The sequence below is a fragment of the Papilio machaon genome, chromosome 15, assembly GCF_912999745.1.
Source record: "Papilio machaon chromosome 15, ilPapMach1.1, whole genome shotgun sequence".
Taxonomy (NCBI): Eukaryota; Metazoa; Arthropoda; class Insecta; order Lepidoptera; family Papilionidae; genus Papilio; species Papilio machaon.
This window is the reverse complement of record NC_060000.1, coordinates 1,515,570-1,528,754: the sequence shown is the minus strand read 5'-3', so window position 1 is coordinate 1,528,754 and position 13,185 is coordinate 1,515,570. Positions and strand designations below refer to the sequence as shown.

The 13,185-nt window shown below is 33.1% G+C and overlaps 3 protein-coding genes across 6 annotated transcripts; 2 read left to right on the top strand and 1 right to left on the bottom strand.

Annotated features, from left to right (window-relative positions):
• The first annotated feature begins 93 nt into the window (after window positions 1–93).
• LOC106720947 (glyoxylate reductase/hydroxypyruvate reductase) lies at window positions 94–4,117 on the top strand. Its single transcript, XM_014515752.2, has 7 exons — window positions 94–446; window positions 1,023–1,171; window positions 1,385–1,574; window positions 2,434–2,597; window positions 2,773–2,937; window positions 3,234–3,359; window positions 3,961–4,117. The coding sequence occupies exons 1-7, from the start codon at window positions 277–279 to the stop codon at window positions 4,080–4,082; spliced, it is 1,086 nt and encodes a 361-aa protein (XP_014371238.2). The 5' UTR covers window positions 94–276; the 3' UTR covers window positions 4,083–4,117.
• Window positions 4,118–4,850: 733 nt separating this feature from the next.
• LOC106720992 (ragulator complex protein LAMTOR3 homolog) lies at window positions 4,851–6,014 on the bottom strand. Its single transcript, XM_014515805.2, has 3 exons — window positions 5,909–6,014; window positions 5,649–5,841; window positions 4,851–5,405 (listed from the first exon to the last, which is right to left on the bottom strand). The coding sequence occupies exons 1-3, from the start codon at window positions 5,950–5,952 to the stop codon at window positions 5,265–5,267; spliced, it is 378 nt and encodes a 125-aa protein (XP_014371291.1). The 5' UTR covers window positions 5,953–6,014; the 3' UTR covers window positions 4,851–5,264.
• A 367-nt stretch (window positions 6,015–6,381) lies between these two features.
• Window positions 6,382–12,398, top strand: LOC106721029 (uncharacterized protein DDB_G0284459). Of its 4 annotated transcripts, XM_014515865.2 has the most exons (5): window positions 6,441–8,146; window positions 8,381–8,596; window positions 9,478–9,621; window positions 11,679–11,726; window positions 11,825–12,397. In XM_014515865.2, the coding sequence occupies exons 1-5, from the start codon at window positions 6,871–6,873 to the stop codon at window positions 11,848–11,850; spliced, it is 1,710 nt and encodes a 569-aa protein (XP_014371351.2). In that variant the 5' UTR covers window positions 6,441–6,870; the 3' UTR covers window positions 11,851–12,397. The 4 variants fall into 4 exon arrangements, with proteins under 4 accessions (XP_014371349.2, XP_014371351.2, XP_014371350.2 ...); XM_014515863.2 differs by lacking the exons at window positions 11,679–11,726; window positions 11,825–12,397 and adding an exon at window positions 6,382–6,409 and having other exon boundaries at window positions 6,676–8,146; window positions 9,478–9,849; XM_014515864.2 differs by having other exon boundaries at window positions 11,679–12,398.
• The last annotated feature ends 787 nt before the right edge of the window (window positions 12,399–13,185 follow it).

The window sequence follows — 13,185 nt, the reverse complement described above, 5'->3', positions numbered from 1 at the left end:
ACAGTTTAGGAGGTATCTTTAGACTCCACACAAAATAAAATGAAGTTAAGACTTGCTATACATACTTAGTTAAATATCATTCTAAAATATTCATTATGCGTAAAAGCAGACTTTGAGAATGCAAAAGTGAACGGTATACAAAAATACACAGTTATTTCTGACCAACGATCAGTTTTTACCCTGGCCTTGTGCGGACCGGGCGCCGGCAGTGAACAATCGTTATAGGTTACTTGATAACGTTCGCTATCAAAACGATTCGCACTTAAAGATAATACAATGCTTAAGAAAAATGTTCAGAGATTACTATTTGTCACGTTTATGGCGTCAGTTTTTAATACAGCATTGTCTGTGGAAGACGTTCCGAACACAAATATGACGAAATCACTCAAAGTTCTTGTGTCTTCTAATGACTACCTCGACAGTGGAATTAAAATTTTAGAAGAACAGTAAGTTAATTTTATTATTATATATAAGATAAAGTAACATATTGTAATAATTTTGTTTAAAACATTTTTAATTCAAGGTTATAAACTTACCCAGTACATTAAGAAAAATATAAAACAATAAAGGTATAGGTAAGGTAACAAACAGAACAGGAAAATCAACAAATTTATTTTTCTTATTATCCTTCTTTTAAATTATAACTTATAGTAAAGTATTGTATATAGTAAACACAAACTTGGCTTGGCCTTCACAATTACTTGACTTTAATTTTTATTTGGAGTTGACGCATAAGCACAGATGAAATAGAAAAAATCAGTTCGAACACAGATGCAATACCATGATTTTATGTTTGATTATGGTTTTACATTAAGGATATACTTTATTAAAGACAACGTTAATAAGCCTAAATAAGTTACGTGTGCATTCAGTTTTTTCTGTACTTAAGCAAAGCATATTTTTGATACTGCAATTTTGTTTTTAATGTAGGAAGTTATCATTTTTATTGTTTGCTTTCGTACATACTTAGAATGTCATCAATGGCCAAAATAAATGTACTAAATCGTCTATTTTAAATTAAGTTTTACAGTAATAAAAAGCCGCTACCAAAACTTTAGTGAAGAGGGCCTTACGAAGAATAAAGATGAGTTATTCGACCTCATTCCGGGATGCTCTGCACTTGTCTGGGTGTCTCACCATCCTATTACAAAGGAGCTTTTGGATAGAGCAGGTAACTGTTAAGGATAAAGGTTATCGCTCATTACACCCATCTAGCGACTCATGTAGCCATGCGAGGCGTGCTTGATCTAGTTGTGGTAATTAAAATCCTTTAACTCATCAGATGTACAGATTTTTTCTTCTATCCTAGTACATTTCCCTCCCGTTTACTTAAATCATCCGCTTAAACATATATCGTTTCAAACAAAATTTTTCACGACTCCAGGGCCTCAGCTGAAGGTTGTTAGCACAGCGTCTGCGGGCTATAACCACTGCAACGTGCCGGAGCTGAAAAAGCGTGGTATCAAGCTGGCCAACACGCCTGGCGTGCTGAGCGCCGCGGTCGCTGAAGTCGCCATAGCGCTTATGCTCGGAGCTGCAAGACGCTTCACTGAGAACCTTGATCAGGTGCACAGGTAAGCTATGCATAGTATTTATAGACGAAACCCACTTGATACAATAAAAATATTGTACATATCGATATCTATTGAAATCAAAAGATATCGATGGATAAATTCCCAATCCAAGTTGCCAAGTGACGGTGGCCACAAAATCTTGAAACACTTAACAGATCAACAAACGTCAACCAGATAAAGATCGTTGATAAAAAATATCTCAATAACTGTATGATTACCCCAAATTGTACTGCTATAAATGTAAAATAAAAACATTAAGAGATTTTAAAATAAAACAAAAGTGTTTAGTGAATATTGTACATCGACCGTTGGAAAAAGTATTTCTCTACTTTCAGCTTCACAACCATCTTCTTGTTTTTAGTGACAGAAATGAAACTGAAATAAGGGGATAGTTTATTTCCTTTCAAACCAAATAAATATAAATGATCATAAACCTAACTCCTTTAACATTCATTGCAAATGGGAATGTTGAATTATAATTATTACCTCTATAAGGTAATAATCGGTTACATAATATTATTTAATCACAAATTCCTATAACCATGTGTAATGTGCGGTCGTAAAATATACTTCACGCATTAAACTTTCTATAAACATATGAAACATGTATAAACAGTCATAACTCAGAGGTTAAAATACAGGTTTATAAAATCATGGTAAACACTTCTTCTAGATTTCTAGAAACATTCAGTCGCTTCTTCGATGATCAAGAAACAACCTCTTAACATTTCATTACGAAATTCACTTCTCCAATGTCTTGTGAAGTACCATTTAAAACGTTAACAATAATTATATTTAACCACCAATGAACAATGACATGAAACATTACATTAGTTTAAAATGCGTTAAAACCTTTCAGTGGCGAATGGGAAATCGGTTTCGACAAAGTCCTCGGTCAAGATATCCAAGGCAGCACAGTTGGTATTGTGGGTCTTGGTGGTATCGGACAGGCAACGGTCAAACGGTTGCGTGGATTTGATGTTGAGAAATTCCTCTACACAGGTCATCGCGAAAAGCCTGAGGGTATGTTACAAGAGATGAAGAAATATATTAAAAAATAATCATAACTAAAATAATGTTGTCAACAGTACAAAATGGTTATTCATTCATTTGAGAAATACGTTACTAAGCTAGAACTAGAATTGTTTACAATTCTTTTTTCTTGGAAAGCAAGCGAGTCTTATCTTTTTCCTTATAGCCAAGGAGCTAGGCGCTGAATTCGTAGACTTGGACACTCTGCTGGCTCATAGCGACTTCGTGGTGCTCGCCGTGCCTCTGACCGACGAAACCAAGCACATGATCAACAAGACAACGCTGGCCAAGATGAAGAAGAATGCTATACTCATTAACGTCGGACGTGGAGGTAAAAGTTTGACATTATATCTACCGTATCTTAGAATAATTAGTGTGCCAAGACATCTAATGCAAAGTGGAGTTATTTAAACAAATTTATTTTTTGTTAAAGGTCGACATAAATTAGAAATAAGTATAAATCAGACACATGTTGTGACGTATATACACGTAGCCGACGCGTAGAAGTTTGAGTTTTTTTAAAGTACATATAAGTCCCTAGCAGTCAAAAGATTAAAGGCCCTTCGACAATGGTAATAAAATTAAAAGTGAGGTAGCCAAAACTTTTACAATAAATTTCCTTTTCAGACCTAGTGAACCAAGACGACCTGTACGACGCTCTGAAGAACAGAGATATCTATTCTGCTGGTCTAGATGTTACCACACCGGAGCCGCTACCCAAAGACCACAAGCTGCTCACGTTGCCTAACATCTGTGAGTATCTTCCGAATATATTCCACGAAATATGATCGAAGGCTATGCAAAAAGACAATTTTTAAATCCATACATACATCACAACAAGCATCCATACATACACACATTTACTTGCACATATATATATATATATATATATATATATATAATTAAGCCTTTTAATTGTAAATAATTTTAATTTATTACTTTTCTAAGTCTTAAGTTAGATAATCGTGCAATTAGGCATTTAGCTACTTTTTATAATGTTACTATTCTGCTATTTAAACTGTACTACTAAGACGAAAGAGTCCTGGCTCCTATAATACGGGTCTAGAACCTAGTTTACGAACCAGGCGTACTATTACTATGTAATTACCATACTTTTGTTGCCTAAATAAACGATTTTTATTTTTAAAAAAAATAGTTGTCAAAGCTACTATGTATGTACATATATTGTTCGTTGTATGAGCGATTACCTTTTAAGGCTACCATAGACATTAAGTCTAAGACTGTAATCTCATATATGCCTTTATAAAAAATTGACATTAAAACATACACCACCAGTTTTATATAATAAAATATATTAAATATGTATTAATTTTCATAAAATTATCTTTTCCAGTTATTCTTCCTCATATTGGCAGCGCGACGATCGGTACACGGAACGCAATGGCCGTGCTTGCCGCCAAAAACGTTGTCAACGCCCTTAATGGAAAACCCTTAATTACACCAGTTTTGGAATAATATTCAATTATGTTATTAAACTTTTAAAATCTATAATAATTACTAATTTAATTTATAATAACATTTATACGAAATTAATTACTGTTATAATTAAAACGTTCTAAGTAATTGTTTAATTGTCAACGTGCGAACGACTATACCTTTTTAAACTAAACCTTTTTGAATCACATGTTCAAAATAAGTTTAACATTAACTTAATTATAATTAAATACAGACATTACTTTATTTTTATTTCAAAACAGGTTTGGTTTAATGTTCATTTGCACAAAACTATTATCCCATAAAATTATACAATCTAAATATCTTCTGTGAAGTTTCCCGTTTTTGTTTTTATGGTTAAAAGGTGAAATAAAAGCAATTACTAATAAAAAATCTTTTATTAAGATAATCCAACCAATATATGACAATATGTACAGTTTAATAAACTAAGTGGCATCAGAGAAAGAGAGAGACTGAAGGCTTATAACTATGTGTAGACAGTGATAACATATAATTTTGAACCTAAAAGCTTGATTTTTATTTTCATAAACCCATGATTTTTTCCAAAAAGAAACTTCATCTTTTAAACAATTTTTTTATCTAGGCCAATTTAGTTATGGTACTGATCTAAAGATGGGTATAGAATAGAACAGGGATCCCCAAACTGTTTTGGACAAGTGACCCCCTATTCCAAAATTAACTGTTCCCGCAGACCCCCATGGCCTATCTACTTTTAAGATCAATTATTGCCATTATTATTATTTTTCATTCTGCCTTAGGTCAATAGAAGACAGCGTGAGAATTAGCAATGCTTTAAGTTCAATATTGACCCCTTTGGGAATCCCTGGACTAGAGTGTTTACTTGTAATAGAACAACGAACCACTCTATATGTTCTAGTATATCACCCTTTCACAAACCAGACATGCTTTGGAAACTGTGCTTTTACCAGTATTATACCATTCGTAAGAACGTTACATTACATAGAAATACTTGAGAAAATACTCTAGTGTATATTCACCTTAACATTACACTTGAGAGCAAAAACAATGTGATATAAAAACATTATATCAATTTCAAGATTAAATTTGATTTATACATAATATGATACTTTACAAGTTAATGTAATACATTTCAAAATATTTAACATAGCTATATATTCTACATATTTATGTTTATATAACAATTTGTGATATCTCTATATGCTATGGTGCGTCTGCCACTACAGCTGCAAGATCCTTCAAAAAAGGTTCTATTTGAGTCTCCAGTGACAGTATGTGGCCAGTATTACAATTGTCACTTCCAATGAAGGTGATGACTAGTGGTAGCTTATTCATTTGGATCACCTGCAAACATATAATGCCATATTGAAAAATTATAAAGTGATGGGGAACAATAATTTGGCAACAAAAGAAGATAATAACCATGAGTTTTCACTCAAAAACTTGTACGAAACCTTCTATCATTCTCTTATATAAAACAGAAGTAAGTGTTGTTGTTTGTCTGTTGTGTTTCACAGTAACATGGGTTTATAAAAATCATAAAAAGTTTGAACTAGTATAAAAAGGAATATATAAACCTAAATATACCTGGTAACTAGAAAACATGGAGATAATAGTCTTATTTCTGCCCAAACCAAGTTTACTTGCTTGGTCCGTGGCCATACCAAATGTTGATATAAAATTAGGTCTTAAAGCTAAAGGAGGAGCTCTTTCAGTCACTGCACGTACAACTGGAACGCCATCCCGATCAGTTATCAAAATGCAATGAAGACCATTTACCCTGCAAAGTAAAATCATGAATTTCTCAAATTTTTTCGTACAAAACAATAAATGTTTCACTCACTTACTTCTCTAATAAATGGTTTAAATACTTCCTGAGATCATCGACCATCTTTTTAAATATAAAAACTTTTGTTTATTATTTAAGATATTCTGTGAAGAAATTAAAAAGAAAATCAACAAAACCAGAAAAACATTACAATTGTGACATTGAATGACATTGACAGTTCAAATATTTTTTATTTTATTATAATTGACAGAAATGAAAATGGAAAGGACTGTAAGGGTACAGCCCAGTCAATTAAAAAAATGTATTTGTTTTTCATTAAGTTAGCGATTGCAAAGGCGATCTTATTCTGAGAGATATGTAGTGAATGCATATAGATTGTTCAATGTTAGATTGAACTACGTCTGATATTATTTTAATGTAATTTTCTATCTTGATAGTTATACTTTTTGTTCAATTTGTGATACAAAGAATTTTGTTCTCTGATTAATATAGCAACATTAAAACTCTCGAGAACAAAATAAGTTTGCCTATGGTCAAAATGGAAGAATAGGATTGACAAGTATGCGATTTTCGTAATTTATTTTTGGATACATTAATGTTTAATGCCTTTGTAGTGAAAAAGCGTGTTCCTTTATGGGGCATAAAAGGAAGAATACCTTAATTGTAAAGAAAAGTTTTAAAAGTCTCTTGAAGTGTGTTACAACGGATTGAAAAATAGTTTCGAATGATGATAACAAAAGATATAAAAATTCAGTCTTGTCTCGTTATGTGTTATTTTTCGATTCATGTGTGCAGTTAGGATTAACAAGTCATGAACGTTTGCAGAGACATTAACTAGAGTATGTATACGTAACTACGAGAAAGTGATTTTAAGGACTGTGACGTCACAAGCGAAAGACAATAAATTACACTACACGTACAATGTTTTTTGGTTTTTGCCGGTGATCAGAAGTTTATAGCAAGCCGTGGGGAGGGCAGAGTTCGCGGCGGAGAGGTCGGCCCCCGCGAGGATGGGCGGCGATGTCTGCCCCCTCCGGAAACGCTGCGAGTCCCTCACCGTGTGCATGTACTAATATATCGCTTATGCAATTGTTCCACGAACTAAAGCAAAAGTTTCCTGGTGTCCCCGATCATGTTGTATCTAGTACTATCGAGCTGTATTGCCATGACAAGCAAGCCTGCGAGACACATCTCCACCGGGAAGTCAAGGCCTCCCTAACTCACGCTTACCATGCGTCCTCGTCGGCCGCCGCCCGACAGCTCAACGAGCTCAAAGTTAATGTACCAGTAAAGTGTCGCAACCAACCCATTGTCAAGCATGAGATCGTGAGAACATCGGCTGTAAAATCTGTAACTTGCCAAGGCCCACAAAAAGCTGTTATAAGCTGCAATTCGATAGGTGAAGAAAACGAAAAGAAAATAAACACTGATGCTAATCAAAATGTTGTTGAAACTTCCATTGATAATGAGATTAGTAAATGTCCATCGCCTGTCACAATTATAAATATAGACAATTGTTTTGCAAAGTATAGTGCTGAGTCACCAAGTGATCCTGAGCTCACGAATGACAACAAAAAAGAAGTAAATGAAAATCACGGAAAAGAGGAATCGAGTATTCAAAAAACAGGTTCTGATGCAACTCAATCTGAGAGCACTAATTACAAAATATTGAAGAGTAACAAAATCAAGTGCAATTTAAATGAAAGATTAGAAAAGGGAAAGGAGAAGAAGACTATCAAAAAGGAACCGCAAACTGTTAAACCAGTAGAAGAAAAACCCAAGCGACCCAATACACTTGATTTTATCAAACCCAATCCAGATATTGCATTTAAAGAAACATTAAAACAAGACAATCCAGAACCATGTAGATCAGTGTCGCCCGCTGTTTCAACACAAAAGGACAATCAAAGCAAAGAGAAGCCTAACACATATAGACGGGAATGTGGGTACCCGCTAAATTTGTCTGTGAATGTAAATTGTCATATGGACTTGAGTAGGTCATATGTTGATCCTTGGATGGAAGATTACGAAAGTCCTAGAGCTATTACTTCAGTTAATTTAACAGTTTGTACACCAACTTCGAACATGGCTAGTCCAGTCAGGGAGACGAGAGATGATGAGGGAGGCTTTGAGGGCCATGTAACAGTGACAGTGAGCCCCAGCACCACAAGGCCTCCTCGACGTCGCGCGCCACCGCCTCCACCTCCCGCTCAGCCTCCTCCGACAAGACTGGAATCCCCAAGACCTTCAAGAACGGCCCCAGAACCACCTGCAGGGTCTAATCATGGCACAATTGGTATGTAAAAATATTGTACACCATAATTATAACTGAGTTTCCATCTAATATGTAATGGAATTGATATATTTACTTATTGCAACAAACAAACTTCACTTGTATAATATCATAATGCAATAATTATGGACATTCCAATCACACTGAGCTTTCTAGTCATTCATAGTTAATTACTATAAAATTATTTTATATTTACATCAAGTTGACACAAATTTTTAAAAAATTGTTAATTTCCAGATCGTTCACTAATAGAGAGACAGAAAGAACGTTTATCGAGGCTTGCTGCAGCTTTAGCTCAAGAGAAAAGTAGAGTGGCGCAGTTGAGTCGAGAAACGCAAATATTAGCGGCACCCCCGCCATCACCGACTGCAACACAGAGGCTCAAAAACTATGTTGAACGACTACGTGACGAATGTAACACATTGTCTAAGAGATTAGAAATGGCCAACAATGGTAAGTTCATATGTAAAAAACAAAAATATCAATTTTTAATGGCATCTGTCATGTATCTACATCCATCAAAATGTCTAGACTAGATGAAATAGTGATAGAATTGATAAGAACACAAGTTTTTATCATTCATCTAGTATATGATGTAAATAGGACAATTCATATCTTTTTTGTACATGTGAACATAAAGCTTTTCACATGTTTCTTAGTGCTATTTATTACACACTAGCTTTTGCCCGCGATTCCATCCGCGCGGTATTATGAAAAAGTCAATGACAGCCTATGTGTGTCTTCCAAACTATATCAAATTTCATTAAGGTCTGTTGAGCCATTCGGAAGATACCTTCAAACAAACATGCATCCATCTAAACGTTCGCATTTATATTATATTAATATTGCGCAACAATACACAAATATTTCTGATTGTTGTGAAAAATATGTTGTAATCATCCTTCAAACTATGTTTCAATGAAAGATTTGAGATTTTTTTACCATCTGTTTTTACATGCAAATTACTGTTTTGTTCCGTGAGCTGTGGTTTATGACTGGTACAATATGTAAAACTTTTTAAATTTGTAAACAAAATTGATTAGAATCAACCATGTTCTGCAACTGTCCCATTTTATTTTACTGGTCTGAAATTTACATTACAATGTTCTCAGTATATGAAATGAAACAATACTTATGTAAATTTACTGCTACATTTGTGTTGAGACTACAATCTACATAACAAAATTATAAAATGAACAAAAAATTCAAATCATGTAATTCACGGAAAGCAATAACTTGTAGTTGTAGAATACTTTAATAAGAGTTACAATTTTTTTACATAATATATTGAATTCTATTTGCCTTATTAGCTTAATACTTTGTAAAAATTCCAGAGCCAGATGATTCAGACAGCTTCTACAGAAACATCTACACAGGGCAGCGGCCGAGCGCAATGTGGCAGTGCCACATGTGCACCTTCCGCAACCACGAGCTGCTCACCAAGTGCGAGGAGTGCGAGATGCCGCGCATACTCGTAGGTACGTCTCCCTCCAGGAACCACGACTCGGGTTTTGGCTCCTTCCGAGACAGGAACCGTAGGGGCATCCCGCATGACACCTCACATCATGAGGTCAATGAAGTGCCCCATGTTATTGAATCGACATTCCCCAATGTGAATCAGGCCTTGAGATCACAGAGCCTATCACATGCTCCTTAAAGTTTACCGATGTTCCTTCATATTTGCCTTAAAAAAGTGCCTACCATGATGAATTAAAAGTGCCTATAATGATGATGACTAGTCAGTGCTCAGGTATTTTGGGTGTTGTTTTTGAACACTAGAAGATAACAAGATTCTGTGTTGTGACATTTGAAAGTTTTAACCCCAGCATGTGATGTGAGCATGTCAATGCCATGTCGGACAATGTGGCCACTGAACATTGTGCTTTTATCGATTTGCCGTGTGGTAAGATTGTTCCTGTTTTTGTTATTGACATTTCAGAATTGTTTGCATGCGTGTCGTGTTATATAATTGACTGATTTTAACCATTTAGGCTAAGCTTATGTGTATAAATTTGATTCTGTCCATATCAGTTTTAAAGTTTTATTAGTAAGTACGAATTTACGAAGGCTTTAGGGTATTTTTTATCAATCTTACTTATTTAACTTTACATGTTCTATGGTTATTAGTAGAGTTAAGTTAATTAACACAATGAAATTAAGAGATTTGTTTATATATTTACAAAGTTAGTCTTTTTATAAGTTTAATTAAAATAACTAGAATGTTTTATTAGATAAGTTACATTTATTTATTGTTCTAATTAATATTACGAGGTGAATTACAACTTAACATCACAATTGACTGGTCAAACGAGAGGCATTACAAGATCTCAACAAAAAAGACTACCACGCCTTGCCAAAAATATGTTATGAAATACGACGAATGTCGTAAGTTTGATAAACTATAATTTTTTTATCTTTGCTCAAGGATTTACCTATTGCTCACTATACACGCCTTTAAATCTTCACTGTTATATCTCTTACGCACAATAATGTCATCCCACAACTGTAAATTTATAAAACATCAAATTTTCAAACAGATAATTGACCAACAGGTCAGAGATTTTTCGATTTTTTAGCGGATGGTAGTGATTGGCGTAGACATTTATCATTTTTTTTTTCATGTTACTGTTGGAATTATAACAATAATTTTTATAGTAATATATATTTTATAGTATGTTAAAATATAAAAAAAAAGTAATACTAAAGTATGGAACAGTACAAAATTGTATGTTTGTGCCTTAATAGCATCACAAAAATGTAGAATTTTAAATCACCGAGTAAAAGATGTGTTTTTTCTAGAAAAAATTTGGTGGTAAAATTTTTACGAAGATAGGAAAAATTTTTACACACTAATTAATTCTAGTTAAAATTGGCACTTTTTTTGCTGTTTAGTGACCCGGTAATAAGTATTATGCAAGCTGCAAGTGATACTATTGGTAATATGGTATATTATATATTGAATGGTGTGACAAATCACACTGCAGTATTACAATGAAAGTAGTGGCTTTGTAGATTGGATAAAAAATATTATATAAAAAAAAACATAAATTGTCTATGGAAATATAATTGCCAGTATGTGTGCACAATATGACAGTGCGTTTCAACTGCCGAAACTCCTTGAAAAAATGAGACAGCAGTACGTTGTGTGTTTCGGCAGTGGTAATCCACTGTAAGGTAATTGATTTGAAATACGGCAAAAAGCACGTAAAATAGTTTTTGTAGTTATTTACGATCTTTACAGGTATTCTTGTACACTTTGTATGTTATGTGTTTTATAAATAAGAGCATTGTGATAGTTTAAATTTCTGTATATCACGTAATAAAAATGTTGGTCAATAAAATTATTCAATTTATTTCCTTTGTCTTAATATAATGCATAAGCTTGGTGTGACTGGTTTTGAAAAGGTAAGTTTTTTTTCTTTCAATTAATCTTTCTAACACGATGTTGTTCTTTGAATGTTGTGATGTTCATCGTTTTATTTTTTTATATTGATTGCTGTATTTTTTGCTAAGATTTGTTTATTATTTTATGCAGTTCGAGCTCCTGATGGAATAACAGTACGTCTAATGCCAGGTCGACGAAGTAAGTATGTCGACATAGACTATACATGAAAAGAGAAAGGAAAATTAAAAAAAAATGTTAACCAATTGGCACATTTCAATGAGATTTTTCGTTTTCAGAAATAGTGCGATCGTGGGTTTTATGAGACGCGAAGGAAATCATTATTTATAAGTAAAACTGTCAGTCTTAAGTGCAGTATATGTTAATGTTTTTTAATCTGTGATATTCGCATTTGGTTGTTTTTAAAATAGAAGTCTGATTCGATGTTAAAAAAAGAATATTCTAATTTAACACATTCCATGCTGGGGGAAGTGGGATCTGTTTTATTATTGTGAGGATTAATTATGAGAATGTATAGATAAATGGGCATTTGTGTTAAAATGGCATTATTATCTATTACTGGTGTGGTTTATAGAGTAATTGCAATGAATCAGTTCGCGCTTTCCCGTAATAAAAGATAAAATTTTGTTACCTTTTCTTTCCTATACTCATTGAGTGCTCTGTTGTACCAAATGCGAATAACTCCCTGTTATTTACATTTTAACACTGCTGCACTTAAGGTGGATAGGAAATTAATTAAATTCAAATATTTTGTAGCGAAATATTTCTTTATAATTAGTATCAAACAAAAATTTATGTAATTCAGGAAGTATGTTATTATTAATGTTCATTGATAACTTAATGAAACAGGGTTTGTAATGAATTTACAAGAAAATAATATGACTATTTAAAAAAAGTTATAAACTCCGGTATTTTTGGATACAAAGAAAAAATAAGCGTAAATGAATTTCAAAACAGGAAAAGTAATCATCAATTTCATTTTAAATGATCCGAATTTTTAAAATGCTGGCCACTAAACAGTCAATTTTTTTAATACTATTTTGATCTCTATATTACCCTACCATAATTATTATTTAAAGCTATTTATTAGCCAAAAATAAAGCAAATATCGTTTCGTTAAGATGCAATAAAAAATACATTGTTACAATTAACCTCCCCTTAAATTATGGCTGCAAAGCCCCGACATTTTTCCATATAACAAAAGGGGCGCAAAAATACAATTCGAATAAAAAACATAACTCTGGAATTGACGTTTGTTATAGTCATTTTTTATGTTGATTACAGTTCATCTGAAGACAAATGATTTATTACTCCATTTCTGCTTCTGCTGGCAACAGCCATAATAAACCAATGTTTATAAATAATTTTTTATGAAATATTATTGGCCTTACCCAGTATTAAAAAATACAAATCCATACTGTCTTCACTTTTCCCCACCTTCTATAAAAAAAACTTAATCCTAAGTCAAATTTAGAAAAATTCAAATCATTAAGTATTTCAAAAATTATTTCCTGCAAACTTTTGAAGAGTCTTCACAATGACTCATACCACTAACTTAACCATATTTTTGGTCAACCCTAAAAATCCTACCACTTACAGTAGATTAAAATTTTGCAATAACTTATCAGAGCAATAACTT